Below are 14,604 nucleotides of genomic sequence, written 5' to 3'. Positions count from 1 at the left end.
TGGATTTCCCCAATAATGACTTCACATAGCTACATAGTAGAGGATGGGTTTTTGAAGAAAAAAATGTACTAAATAGGTTAATAAGACATTGTAAAAATGCTTAGAATTGCCTATTGTGTACATTAAATTAAATGACAGTTTCACTTTAACCCTTTGCAATCCAATTTTGAATTCAGGGTTTCCTAGGGGTTTTTCTCTTTCTACCATTATACAATGGCACCACCTGCTGGCTAGAGCCAGTACTGTGGTATTGGACATGCTGAAGAGGCCCCCGACAACAGAGCGGCCAGTAATATACAGTAAGAATACCCTGCTGAACGTCATCCAACATTGGAAACTCTACAGCCTTCAATCAGAATGTCTTTAGACGTCAGACAGTGGATTGGAAAGGGTTAAGTGATCATCTAAGACATGACCCAGGGGAAGTCACTGTAGCCTCTTGATGCTTTTCTTATTGCTTTTTTTTATCCAATATACGTCTGATCTGAAATGACCACTTTTGTTTGCCCAAACTTGCCTATTAGGTTTTTCATTCTAAGGGTACATGCACACAGACAAGATTTCTGTCTGATCTTCAGATTGAAAAATCAGTCTGAAAATCGGACAGAATAACACCCATTCATTTGAATGGGTGTGTACATAAGTTTTTTTTTTCACTTGGATAGAAAGTCTAAGTAAAAGAAATTGCACCTATTTTTGTCCGATTCTTGGATGAAAACATTACATGTACATGTGTAGGATCCCATACATCGGATAGCAGCGGGGCGGCATGTCCATGTGCTGTCCAATGCAAATTATACCTAAGGGCGCCCACCCACTGGCGTTTTTTTTCCCTGCGAAATTCGCAGCATTTTTTTCTCTGCAGGGGTCTATGGGACTTGTAATGTTAAAATCGCGATCTCGCAAAATCGCGATTTCGCGGTAATTTGCGATTTTGCGCGATCGCGATTTTAACATTACAAGTCCCATAGACCCCTGCAGAGAAAAAAATGCTGCGAATTTCGCAGGGAAAAAAAACGCCAGTGGGTGGGCGCCCTTTAAGTATGTCAAAGTGCAACTTTAAATTTGTATCTGTACAAATAACCCTATACTGCATACTCCCTATATTTTGCACAGAGACCTGCCTGTCTCCTTTACAAAGCGTGGAAGTTTATCTACATCTTATTCATTAAAAAAGGATTGTAAGAAAAAAAAAGTAAAAGTAAAGGACATATCAGTAGACTATTTTTGGTTCACTTTCTGACCTATCAGGTCAAATTAACAAAATATGGGAAGCTCTGTGGGAGTCACTTACAGTACTTTTATTGTACGGCTGCCTAGGCAACTAGCACAGCTGTGCTTATACACTTAAATGTTCATACCTATCAAAATATCTGTGTATATAAACGCAGCCATCAATGTTATCTTCTGCTATGTAATGCACGGATTTTCATCTGATCTTATACTGCGTTTAGATGTAACAATTAGCCTTCAAAAAATCATTCAAACGAGAGAAAGTGCATGATAATCATTCGGTTTATACGCGGGCCAACGGCTGGAAGACAAACGAGAAGCGTTCACTTGTCGTTTGGCATTCATTTTCAGCCAGCATAAAAATCATCGTTGGCTCGTTCGCTTCTCATTGTGTTTAAACACACCTCCATCTTCCCCGGCTCAGTGTTGTACATAGGAATGTGAAACACTAAATGAGAAGTGAACGATTCTCAACGATGATCTGCCTGTCTAAATAGGTTGACGTCACTCACTCATCAGCAGCGGCGTCACTCAGTCGTCAGCAGCGGCGTCACTCAGTCGTCAGCAGCGGCGTCACTCAGTCGTCAGCAGCGGCGTCACTCAGTCGTCAGCAGCGGCGTCACTCAGTCGTCAACAGCGGCGTCACTCACTCGTCAACAGCGACGTCACTCACTGGTCAACAGCGACGTCACTCACTCGTTAACAGTTACGTCACTCACTCCTTCACTCATTCTGATGCCAATCAGTGCAGCACTCTGAAGAACCAATTATAGCCATTGCTTTGTGGAGATGGGATTTATGTATCCCGTAACCAGGAAGTGATCCTATGTGGGTGGCTGAGGACTGCGGGAAACACGCCTGGGCTCTGGATAGCAGCTGGAAGGACCTAAACCGAGCCTGCTGGGTAATGTATTCCGATTGACTTTTTTATGAAATGTAACTATGGATTATTTTCAAGGTGATAAATTTATTTTAACACCCCCCCCCCCCCCCACCCCAGAAAATCCTGTAAAATCAGGCTGGGGCTAATTTTTGGGTAGGTATTATTTTTGGTGAAACATGGAATGTGGATATATAGACTCGATAGTTGTCAACTCAAGGGCCTGAATGAACATGTCTCTTTTGCCTCTTTTCTGTGATTTACGGAAATGGAAAACCTAGCATTGCATCACATTCACGTGCACCTAGCACACGGTACGGTGCTTTGCCCATCCCATTAAAGCGATGAGCAATGCAATGCAAGGGCATGCCCAAAGATAGCATGTGCCACAATTTTTTCAATGCGGGGAAAAAAAATTGCTCATGCTTATGACCACCTTTCAAAAGAATGGGGTTCATATTTGTGCGTCTCACAATGTACAAGACTCATGTAAGATTCTCAGACATGTGAAACCGGCCTTAGGGTTCCCAAACTGTTCTAGGCCCTCTTTATTTGTGAATTTCTCCACTATATTCTCTCAGTGGAATAAGCGCCCAACAGGCTACCTGCGTAGAAGGACCCTACGGGGCAAGATAACTCTTCAAAATATTGGTGAAGTCATTTTTGAGTTTATTGAACCATTTCAAAGTCGGATTTATATTTTGAGATCAGGCTTTTTTTTTATTTTATGGGGCATTTTCCTAAAAAGAAAATAAACCTTTGAGCCTTAGATTTTATTTTTCATAGGCGCTACTAAGACGCCTGACATGAGGAGCAGTAAATAAACACATAAATTGTGAGCACTTAAATTAGTTAATATATCACTTCTACAGCCAAGTCATGAAGAGCCCAGACAGTCTGGTGACCTCTGCTCTGGCAAATAGCTCAGCAATGCAATACAAGCCCACAGCTAAACCTGCTAAATAGTGGAAGATAAATGGGAAATACATCATTTATAGATCAATGCCAAATTCTTCAGATGAAGGAAAACTCCAGGAGTTCATTAACAATACGTTTTCTTTAACCAGCATTCATTGTGCTCCTAGGCATGTTAAGAATGGCGAGCTGGAATTAGCCAGTGATTGCAGTTCTTTGTTTTAGGTGGGGACTGAAAGTAATTCCAAGCTTTTTTTTATTTTGCCTTAATTTAGCTTGTTGTTGTTAACAGTACTTGAGGACATAAAGATCCCCAGTGTGTGGAGCGCAATTATTTATATTCAGTATTACTTCCTTAAAACTAAAACGGAAAGTGAAGGCATTTAGAAAACACCACAACTGCAAATGCCTAAGCAAAATATTTCTCACATTTTTGCCACCTACGGCATAATATTTGCATCCCCAGCCTGTTAAACATTAATAGATGATGATCAGATTTAGCTTACAGTATCTCTGTGCATATTAGACCTGTCTAAATGATATATATATATATATATATATATATATATATATATATATATATATATATATATATATATATCTGTCCTGATAAGAATGGTTATCTCAACTGAAGGACACAACAAATAGTAGAAAGTGTTCACGATATGTCAAATATATCATGGACATAGACAAAAGAATGTTGTCCTTGCCATTAGCAGCAAATACTGGAAAACTGTCACAGGAATAAAAGCATATTCTAATTAAATGTGTACATCTGTGATATGGGGACTGTAGCTTCTGCTGCATATACTGGCATTCTTTTCCGATATGTTGCTACAATCTGCAGGAATTCTTGATGGTTTCATCATCTCCAGTCTTCTAGTTTGTGGTTGCGGCATTACTAAGCATCTGATCCACACTGCTGCAACTTAGGCTTGGAAACAGTTTCTTGTTGTCTAGCCTCTCCTTTTAAATTATTCCTGGCTTCTACAATGTGTTGCTGGCTATAGTGTAAGCTCTGTGCATCTGAATCCAGTACTCCTTCTATGCATTTAGTATCTTGTTCCTGGTCTATCTTTGTTTTTTGTCAGTGAGGTTTTGTTCATGTGGTTATTACTAGTCTATTCATTGCTTTCTGGCTTTGAAGTAGGTTGCCTGGCTTTTTCCTGTTTGTATCTAACTTTGTTTTGCTTTATACAGATAGTTCAGCCTTGCTCAAGTTTGGGTTTCTTGTCCGTGGGTCTTAGTGCCCTCTTATTGTTTGTCAGGGTCAGTGTTTCAGATAGAGGCTCCATTAGGTATATCTTTAGTGATACTTAGGGACAGTGGTGTGTGATGTTAGGGTCAGTCTCAGGGATAGATTAGGGGAAGACTTATGGCACTTGGCTCAACAACTGCATGAGTGCTGATGTCACTGCTAAGGTCATTAGCACTCGTGCAGAGCTTTTAGATAAACATACTTTGTCGATGGATCATTGGGTTCTAGCTGGCTTCTCACTCAGTGCTTCACTTTCTATGTGAAGTGCTGAGCAGGGAGCATTTACATAGAACAAGAAGCCAGTGATCCAGTGATAGTTTTTATGCTGACTGAAAGTCAGCAATAATGACTTGCGGACAAATTGTGAGGGATGTTTTTTGCATTTACACTGCAAGATTATAGCTCAAATTCATTTGTTTGACCAATTAGCGAAAACTTGAGTTAGGGTCAGTTATTGTCAGTTTATTATCATCTGTGCACCATCATCAATCTGATCTATTATCCAATCACCATCGTCCTTCTGTCCCATCATCTGATTACCATCCCCATTCTGTTCCTGTCCTCTATTGGCCAGTTTCTATTCTTGCATTTTTTTGTCTACTAGTGTTGGCACATGCTTCATATTATTCCTTATCTGACTGTCTGGTTGCTACATAATTCAGGTCTGCTGTAAATCCTGGGAGTATCAAAGTACTAGGATGGGAAACAATTTTGATATGTATGTATGCATAGGTATCAGCTCACCAACCACCGGATCAAATCCACAGCGTGATACATGCCCAAATAGGTGCAAGGAAACAAAGCTGCTTCAGTCCCGGCATCACAGCATGAAGAAAAATACGATATTTCAGCACTCCTGCATATAATAAAAACTATATAGTTTTATTTCATTTTGATGAATAAAAACATCATGAGAGTCGAATTAAAAAAACTAGAAAAGTCCTCACTTGTTTCAGGCCATAAAAGATTGGCCCTTAATCATAACCTTTTATGGCCTGAAATAAGTAAGAACTTTTCTAGTTTATTTCACTCTCATAATATTTTTATTCGCCAAGATGAAATAAAATATAGAGGTTTTATTATATGCAGGAGTGCTGGAATATCGTCCTTTTATCAAACACTATTGATACCAGTAAAAGTTGACTGCCATAAGTGCAGTCCAATACTTTTGTCTTGTATCCAGTTGTGGGTGTTACATATGGTAAGCATAACACCACTAAAAAGATGCTTGTTGTGCTGGTTGTTACATTTCCTGCCCACAGCAAGAATAAATAATCCATTAAACCCATTTAAAAAATTTTAACTTTTTACTCAGGACCAGGGATGGTTCAATATGTAAAGTGGTGTCAGAACCTGACTACTGTCTTGTCCGGGAGAGACGGACGAGGCGGTTACGCCCAGTCTGTGCTTGGAGGTAGGACGAGGCGGAGACCGAGCGCCCCAGACTGGCGTTACTCACGCACTGATCAGAAGCGCTAACTTATAGGATTTTGCTTACTGTATGAATCCATTAGCTATCCCCCTCCCCCCTCTCTTCCTCCCCCCAACCTGTACGTCTTGTCTGTGAGTCACCCCAACCATGCTTAACAAGTTCACTGTTAAGCTTATTAGCAGGACTCCTCGGCTTCGACCTGACATGTTGAACTAGTAGTCCCTTTTCATCTGACCGAGTTGTTTTGTATTGCTTTCATGTATTACATGTCTGTCATATATTAGAAATTATCAATAAAAACTGATTTAAAAAAAAAAAAAAGAACCTGACTACTAACCGTTTATTAATATTTAATGAAAAAAGTTTAGTACTGTGTTAGCCAGTAAAGCAAAATATAATAGTTCTCAGTAAGAGAAACCAAGTAATCTTGTAGATATGATACCATTTAATGGCTAACAAAAATACATGATGTTAATGTGAGCTTTCGGACTTACTATATGCTTTGGTGGACTTACAATATGCTTTGGTGAAGGACTTGGAATAAGTTGAAAGCTCGCTGTAACATCATGTATTTTTGTTAGCCATTAAAAGGTATCATATCTACAAGATCACCTGGTTTCTCTTGCTGGGAACAATCACATTTTATTATTGTCTAACTTGCACTCTCTGTAAACACACTAAATCGCGCTCCTAGGAGTTGCCGTTTTGCTGCAAAACTCAGCATACAGTTATATCTCAGGCAGATATGCAAATGATTAGAGTTGTGGTGTGATCGTCTGATCGTCTGACAAGCATGAGCAGCTTCAACTGTTTTGTTGTCCACAATTCAGAGACAGGTGGCGCCATCATTACAGGCCTCTGTGTCTGTCAGAACCATTACCAAAGATGAGAAGGAGGATGGAGCAAGACCCAGTGAGAGTGGTGAAAGAATTCTGGAGTAAAAAGTGTTTTGAATGATGGAGGTGCTGCCAACCAGATAATGCTCCACCAAGGTGGGCGTGAGTGTAGAGAAGGAGAATGTAGTGAAATACTGGTGGTGAAGGCGCAACACTTCAGCTGAAGCAACCCTTTCCTCCCTGTCTCCCTGCCTGATGCAGGACCTCTGCCACATCCAAAAACCTTTGGAGTTGTGTCACCCCCCAGGCATCCTGTTTTGTTTAATCCAGCCAAACTGACAAAAGGGCTCGACCCCGAAACACATATTCACTTGCTGCTTCTCTATGTTGTTAAATAAAAAAGAAGGGCTTTCACTATCACATCTTGGACCTTTAGCTTTCAAGTAGCTTAGAGTGTTGGACCTTCACCACTAATATTTTACTACATTTTCTTTCACAACCATTTCCAGGCACTTGGCTGAAAGACATTTGGTCTCAACTAACATCGACTTCGTTTGCAGTGCAGTCATCAACAATAAAACTGAACTGTTACAGAGTGGAACCGGGTTGTCTTCAGTGACGAATCCAGGTTTAGTTTTGGCACTGATGACAGCCATGTTTATGTCTGGAGACCTCAAGGTGAGCACCTAAATCCTGCCTTTGCTGTGGAGCTGCACACTGCCCCCCTTGCTGGCGTGATGGTCTGAGTAGCTGTAGCATATAACAGTTGGTCACCCCTAGTAGTGATGCGAGGTACAATGACAACTCAGCGATATGTTCAGGACATCCTGCAGCCACGTTTTCCTCTCATGGCGGCTTCTAATAGGCTTCCAGCAGGATAATGCTCGGCCGCACACACAAGGGGGTCACAGGAATGTCTCCACAACATTGTTACACTTCCTTGGCCTGCCCAGTTGCCAGATTTATCACCAATATAGCATGCATGGGACCATCTGGGATGCCAACTTTGACAGCCTATGAATTTTCATGATGTAGAAACCCAGTTACAGAACTTGTATGACTCCATCCCCAGCAATATCACATCTTACTTGGTGAACTGGATTATCCTTAATGAATTAAAATACCTTTAGACAAGCGGTCCACTTTAAAAACATCATTAAACTACACAAAAATAAATGTAATTTAGATAAAGAAGTAAAGAATACAGCAACTGAGACTTTATCAATTGCTGAACATGCAACATTGTATACATGGCAGGATGCCCCTGCCCTCAAAACTATGTAGGTAAAACCACCCAAGAGTTCAGGAGACGAATCCTGGTGCATATTGGTAACATCCTGAGAGGGGATCGTTTCCTGGTTACGGCATTCATAAATCCTGCCTCCTGAAAATGATGGCTGCTATTGGTTCTTCGAGCGCTGCTTAGCCAATCAGTGCAGCACTCTGAAGAACCAATTACAGCCATTGCTTTGTGGAGATGGGATTTATGTATCCCGTAACCAGGAAGTGATCCTATGTGGGTGGCTGAGGACTGCGGGAATAACACCTGGGCTCTGGATAGCAGCGGGAAGGACCTAAACCGAGCCTGCTGGGTAATGTATTCCGATTGACTTTCTTAATGAAATGTAACTAGGGATTATTTTCAGGGTGAGATGTTTATTTTAACTCCCCTCCCCCCCCCCCCCCCCCCGCCTGAAAATCCTGAAAAATTAGGCTAGGGCTAATTTTTGGGTAGGTCTTATTTTGGTGAAACATGGAATGTGGATCTATATATTTTTTTGTGATTTATGGAAATGGAAAACCTAGCATTGCATCGCATTCACGTGCACCTACCACACGGTACGGTGCTTTGCCCATCCCATTAAAGCGATGAGCAATGCGATGCAAGGGCATGCCCAAAGATAGCATGTGCCACAATTTTTTCAATGTGGGGAAAAAAATTGCTCATGTTTATGACGACCTTTCAAAAGAATGGGGTTCATATTTGTGCGTCTCACAATGTACAAGACTCGTGTAAGATTCTCGGACATGTGAAACCGGCCTTAGGGTTCCCAAACTGTTCTAGGCCCTCTTTATTTGTGAATTTCTCCACTATATTCTCTGAGTGAAATATCAATGGTCATCTAATATTTTAGTGCCACATCTTATTAGATTTCATTTTCCTTGATATTAGGCATACTCTTAATATAAGGGTCAAATTGAATGCATGTGTGTGGTTTGAGTAAGTCATCCTCATCCCCCTCACATGTGCTGTGACCCTATTATTTCATTGTATTTAACAGCGAGATAACGTAGGTTCTGACGGACGTGCGGTGGCCTTGCCGTTGGCTTGTCAGCTTATGTGTCTTGGCCAAAATGCAGAACACCTGCATTTATCAGTATTTTTTGCATGCAGTTTGCTATACATTTGGGGGAGCCCAAGATGTCAGCTAGTGCAGCCCACTGTGCCGATACAGGGCAATCTACTGCTTTGCCAGTAGGGGGTCGCACTCCTGTATAGTGTAGCACACCTATCTGTGGTTGACGTCTTTGGTATCCGTTCACATGTGCAGACTATATTTGTCTGCAGCCACTCCTCCCCAATCTGGACTGGGTTGAGCTAAGTGGCCGCATTATTAGTCTGCATTTAACAAATAGCAACTCCATATTATAGTATGGCTCTCTGCATTCTACTAGGGTCTATGGCGATTGTGCCTGGCCTAAACTTTATCAGGTGTTGCATTACTGGCTTCCTTTTCAGTGAATAATACTCTTTATCTAAGGGTCCAATTTAATGCATCTGTGCAGTTTGAGTAAAGCCCCATTTAGAAGGGACCAATGTCAGGCAAATGATGCCCGAGACTCATCCCTGCACATCCTCCCTCTTGTGCTGTTACACAGGAGTTAGTATCACTGGCTCACAGTGGGGCGGCTGGAGGAAATGTCAGTTCTAGCTCCGCCCACCCCTCTCCTTTCAGTTAACAAAGCGGCTGTTCAATACTGAATGGCTGCTATTTACATTGAAAGATCAACATTCAGCTCATCGTTCATTGTTTATGCTGCATAAACGATGAGAGATAAGTTTAACTATGAGAGTGCAGTGTAAATAGCAGCCGTTCAGTACTGAACAGCCGCTTTGTTAACTGAATGGAGAGAGGCGGGGGGCAGCGAGAACTGAAATCTCCTGCAGCCTCCCCATCCCCTTGCTGGCCTCTGTGTGAGTGAGCCAGCCATACTAACTCCCTTGTAACAGCACGGGAGCCAGTACATACGGGGATGAGTATCGGGCATCGTTTGCCCAGCATTCGTCCCATCTAAATGGACCCTAAGGCCGCCTGCACACGGGCGGAAATCCCGCGGAGGGATTTTCCGTGGGATTTCCGCCACTGAAAGCCTGCATAGGAGTGCATTACAATACGCACTCCTATGCAGACGGCCGCGGTTTGGCCGCGCTAAATGTCGCGCGGCAAACAAACAGCGGCATGTCCTATTTTTGTGCGGGGCTCGCAGAGCCTCGCACAGAAACGTCACTCACCCGGCCGCCAGCTCCGGTCTCCGCATGCGCCGGCTGCCCGGCAGCCGGCACATGAAAGAGCCGGGGCCGCCGGGCGTGGGTGAGTACGCGCTCATCTCTGCAGGCGCTCAGGTCGGGTCCCGCGGCGAGAATTCTCGCCGCCGGATCCGACCCGCTCGTCTGCAGGTGGCCTAAGTCATCCTCATCCCCCTGACATGTGCTGTGACTCTATATGTTCTGCTATCCCAAACATCCTCGAACTGGAACCTGCTATTGGTTTATAGATTTTAGAGGGATCCTCAGTGATATTCATTTAGATATACAGATGTATTCTTCTTCAACTTGACTAGCACAGTATACTATGTCATTATTGTAGCATGCCTATACTATTTGCATGGGCCAGCAGTCAAGAGTCTACAATGGTCTATGCAAATAGCATAAAGTCCCGAATGAACGTTCGGCATGCCAAGCAAATACTTGTGGTGTGCCGAACATTTATTTGGCGAAGACTACATCTCTAATACATATAATTGTCATTACTAGATAAAGCAACATGCGTATACAGCAGGGTATTAGTCAAATGTAGATTGTAAGCCTTGGTGAGCAGGGTGTTCTCTCCCTCTGTATTAGGTTACATTCACAAGGGCGAGCACGATATCTAACCAAGAAACTTGGCCCCATATAGCTTTTGCCGATGTGTGATTTTCACAATGCAAAGTGTTTATCATTAAAAATCGCATCGCTACTGTGAAATTGCGATCCTCACGAACGTTTTTTACGTGCGTAACAGGATTGCAAGTGTTTCCCATTGACTTCAAAGGAAAATATTGCATCACACAGCATTCAAGTCCCATGTGATGTCTCTAAAGGTCCCATTGAAAACAACGGAAGTAACAGAATAAACTTTTATATGCGCAACAACATTATTTTGCATTAATCTAGCTGCATCCCAGAAAGTGTTTGCGTGCCAGATGCTAATTAGCTGTGGTCTGTTCATTGGGCAGTCCACCTCTACCCGCGGTCTAGGCTCTCTCCCCACCTACTCAATTAAAAACACCTTGCGGAGTGATGTCTCCAGCTCTGCCTGCTGGAGACATCACGCATTTCACCTTCAAAGTGCTTGTGCCACACTAATGATAGCGCATGTGCATGACATCATTGTGGCCTGAGATAGAGTCCCAGTGCATGCGCCTGATTGCTCAGAGCGGTGCAATTGCTTTGAAAGTGGAACACGTGTTGCAGACATCACTAAGCAAGGCGGTTTTAAGTTGAATAGGCAGGGTAAGGGCCCGGACTGCTGGCAGAGCGGGTCCGCCCACCAGATAGTCCACAATTGATTAGCATACGGCATGCAAACGCTCCATATTTCAGGATGGCAGCCAGACTGAAACAGAAAAAAAAAAGGTACCGCTGTATTCCTTATGTTGTCGCACATGAAAAAGTATATTCCATTACTAGGCAACAAATAAGGTGACTTCCTTTAAACCCTTTTCATATGTAAAGCGCCCTGAAATGAATGGTGCTTTAGAATAATAAATAATGCTACTACTACAGAGTACATATAGTACACATATCTAGGGATGAAAGGTTGTACAGCGATACTAAGATACGGCTATGAAATATTAAACAGACTATTAACAGTGATAGAAAAAGTAATCACCAGTAGGAAAAGTATCTAGTAATTAATGGAAATAATTGTTGCTAGTTGGGCCTTAGGCAGTGGACTGTAGGCGATTTAGAGGAAAAGTCCCCAAATGGAGGGTGACAAATGTTTCACTCATAACACTAGCCTCATATCCAACAAGACATGGTACCATATAACTAGTACTGTTATATTATAATGAGGAATCTAAATTTCACATTATTGACAATCCTTGTCCAAGTCTACAAACAAAATCTATCTAAAACAATATCTTCCACCACGATCTTCCTTAAATTGTTACACTTAAACACAAGGTTATTGATTAGCAAATCAATTCATTGGTGACATCACTACTTCTCCCATAGAGACCAATAAGACCAGCTGTATTGATAAATCCTGAGCTACAACTAGAGCTGTAGTGACAAGTTCAATGATTGGAAATGATCTGTGCTGGCTGGGCTGTATTGACTTGGGCAAGCGCAATATCGGTCCAAGAAACTCGGAGCAATATCACTCTTGCAAACAAGCAATTTTTCTGCAAGTGCAATGCATTTGTGAGAAAAGTGCATTGTATTGCATCAGTGAATGTATTACTCCAGTATTGGGAATGCAATGTGATTTTTGCCTTCAACGGAAAATAATGGGCGATATCACTGAAAAATAGGACATGCTGCAACTTTTCCATCACACATGTAAATATATCCATTGCAAATAATGGGTTCTATTTCCATGCGAGTTTTGTGCATTGTGCAAAAAAAAAAAACTTGCCTGATAAAAATTGTCCATGTAAATACACCCTTAGGCTATGTGCACTAGGAACATTTTTCCATCCAATTTTCGGACCAATTGGTCAATCTGAAAATCAGACGAAACTAGAACCCATTCATTTGAATGGATGTATTCACATGCACAGTCCAAGTTAAAAAGAAAAATTGCAGCATGTCCTATCTGATTCTTGGATGAGAATAGTACATACAGTGTCCTGTACATTGGACAGTACAGATAGGGTGTCCATGTGCTGTCCAACGCAACTTTAAAATCATCCATGTACTTATAACCTTAAAGGCTGAGCTGAAAAAAGTGCATCTTTATGAAAAAACCTCCAGACATTCCATCAATCAATATCTGATAGGCTGATGATTCCAGAATGGTAATTCACTGTGAGGCATACTGGTTGTGCATTTCCAGCAGATCATCAGTTCTACGTGTTTGCTATGATAAAGCATTAGATTTAGGGGACAGTCAATCATGTGACTGTATATAGGGCACCTGTAGGCTCGACAATAACATGTCAGTCAATATTTTTTGCTAATGATCCATTTATCCCAATATAGCCCATAGAGTAGAATATGGCACAGCTGATTAAGTTACTGGTATTCATACACTTCTAAGTCCACCATCAGAGCCCCTAAGGAAGGTATTTCTGGACTTCCATTCTGTAATGAAGCCCCCCTCATGCTCCTTACAGTGTGATCTCCCCATAGCTGCTGTCCATGGTGCTGAAGTCGGCCGGTAATACACACAGTGGACCCAATGAGTGCACAGCGGGTTCACGTAATGCCTCTCTTTCAATTTACACCTGTTGGCAAGCAAGGTTTAATCCAAATAGTGTACGATTTGTCATCGCTGCTGTAAAGATATCATTGCATGGTATCATTGAATTGCTCTAGAGAAGAATATCTGTGAGCATCAGGGTTTTAATAATTAATCGTTGTGATAAAAAGAAGTGGGGGCTGTGAAGAACCCCATCACCCCCTCCTCCTCCTCCTCCACTGCAAAGGTAGTACTGAGCAGGTGAACTTCTACTCTACAAAACTGAAGGGAATCTTGCTTCACTTTCCCAGTTCATTTTCAGGGCAATTATTAAATTAGACTGGTCTAGTTACATTGCACATATATCTCCAATATGCATCAGGCTGAACCACAAGTTCTCTATAGGAGGCTATGAGTCTTGCATCAGGTCAATGCACAATATACAGTAGCCTACAGAGGCAGCAAATTTTAGCTTGATTGTGACAGCAGGAAAGTTATTTTTTTCTTAACCCATTAAAAACCTGTTGTTCTCCTATCTTAGCACAACAAAACCCATTGTAAAGCAATTCCAAAGTGCAAATAAACCACCCCGACAGCACAGCACACGGTGATATCACGTCGCAAGAGTCCAGCTAAAGGAAAACGCATCTGTATATCCATGCAGTTATCTTAGTCTTACCTCTTAAAGAAATTGCCATTATTTGCAGTAGAAATATTAACTGCGTATTAACTCTGTACCTTCCCAAAGAATAGAAATCCCACATTCCATTTCCATAGCATATTGTAAAGGATATGGCCAGTCGATGAGCTTCTTAGCATATTTCCTTATGATGTTATCTTCTCCAAAGATGAACAACGACCTGTTCACTGTGAAGCAATTCTGCCGGACAGGAATGGGGTTATATAAAGCCATGGTCCGTGCTCTTTGGGCTTTGGATTGCTTGAAAGCTGCCTGGGTCCCCACTGGAGCAGCTGGGGACCCTTGTAGGGTCTTGCTCCTTTCTGATCCTGCATCTCCGGACCCCAACCTCCCTGCCACTGCCTCTCCAAAACGAGCCATCCTGGAAGTTAAAAGAAAGACAGCAGATTAAGCATCCAGACCAAGAGAAGGAGTCTGGTGATGATGATGATGATGATGATGATGATGTTGATGATGATGAACAGCCAACATCAACACAATACTCACTCTGTATGTAAGGTGTGTCTATATGTAAATCCCCAGCTTTAGAATCCAAGTAAAATGTATCAACTGATGCTACAAAGGAGAGTATAGATCTAGTAGCCCAATCAGCTCCTCAATGGTTAATCAGCAGCTAGACCATATGCATCACATACTGTAAGAAACAGTGCACACATGGAGATCTGGGATTATCATTTAGTTG

At 42.0% G+C, this 14,604-nt stretch overlaps 1 protein-coding gene across 1 annotated transcript in view; it reads right to left on the bottom strand.

Annotated features, from left to right (window-relative positions):
* The window catches only part of CACNA1E (calcium voltage-gated channel subunit alpha1 E), a 427,487-nt gene extending 413,204 nt beyond the window's left edge, over positions 1-14,283 (bottom strand). The window contains exon 1 of the mRNA XM_066597440.1: positions 14,017-14,283. Coding sequence (XP_066453537.1) covers positions 14,017-14,282 — 266 coding nt within the window. The 5' untranslated portion in view covers position 14,283. The remainder of the gene's footprint in view (positions 1-14,016) is intronic.
* Positions 14,284-14,604: the final 321 nt, after the last annotated feature.

This window comes from Eleutherodactylus coqui, chromosome 3, assembly GCF_035609145.1.
Source record: "Eleutherodactylus coqui strain aEleCoq1 chromosome 3, aEleCoq1.hap1, whole genome shotgun sequence".
Lineage (NCBI taxonomy): Eukaryota > Metazoa > Chordata > Amphibia > Anura > Eleutherodactylidae > Eleutherodactylus > Eleutherodactylus coqui.
Note: the sequence above shows the minus strand (reverse complement) of the source record. Positions and strands in the feature narration are given on the sequence as shown.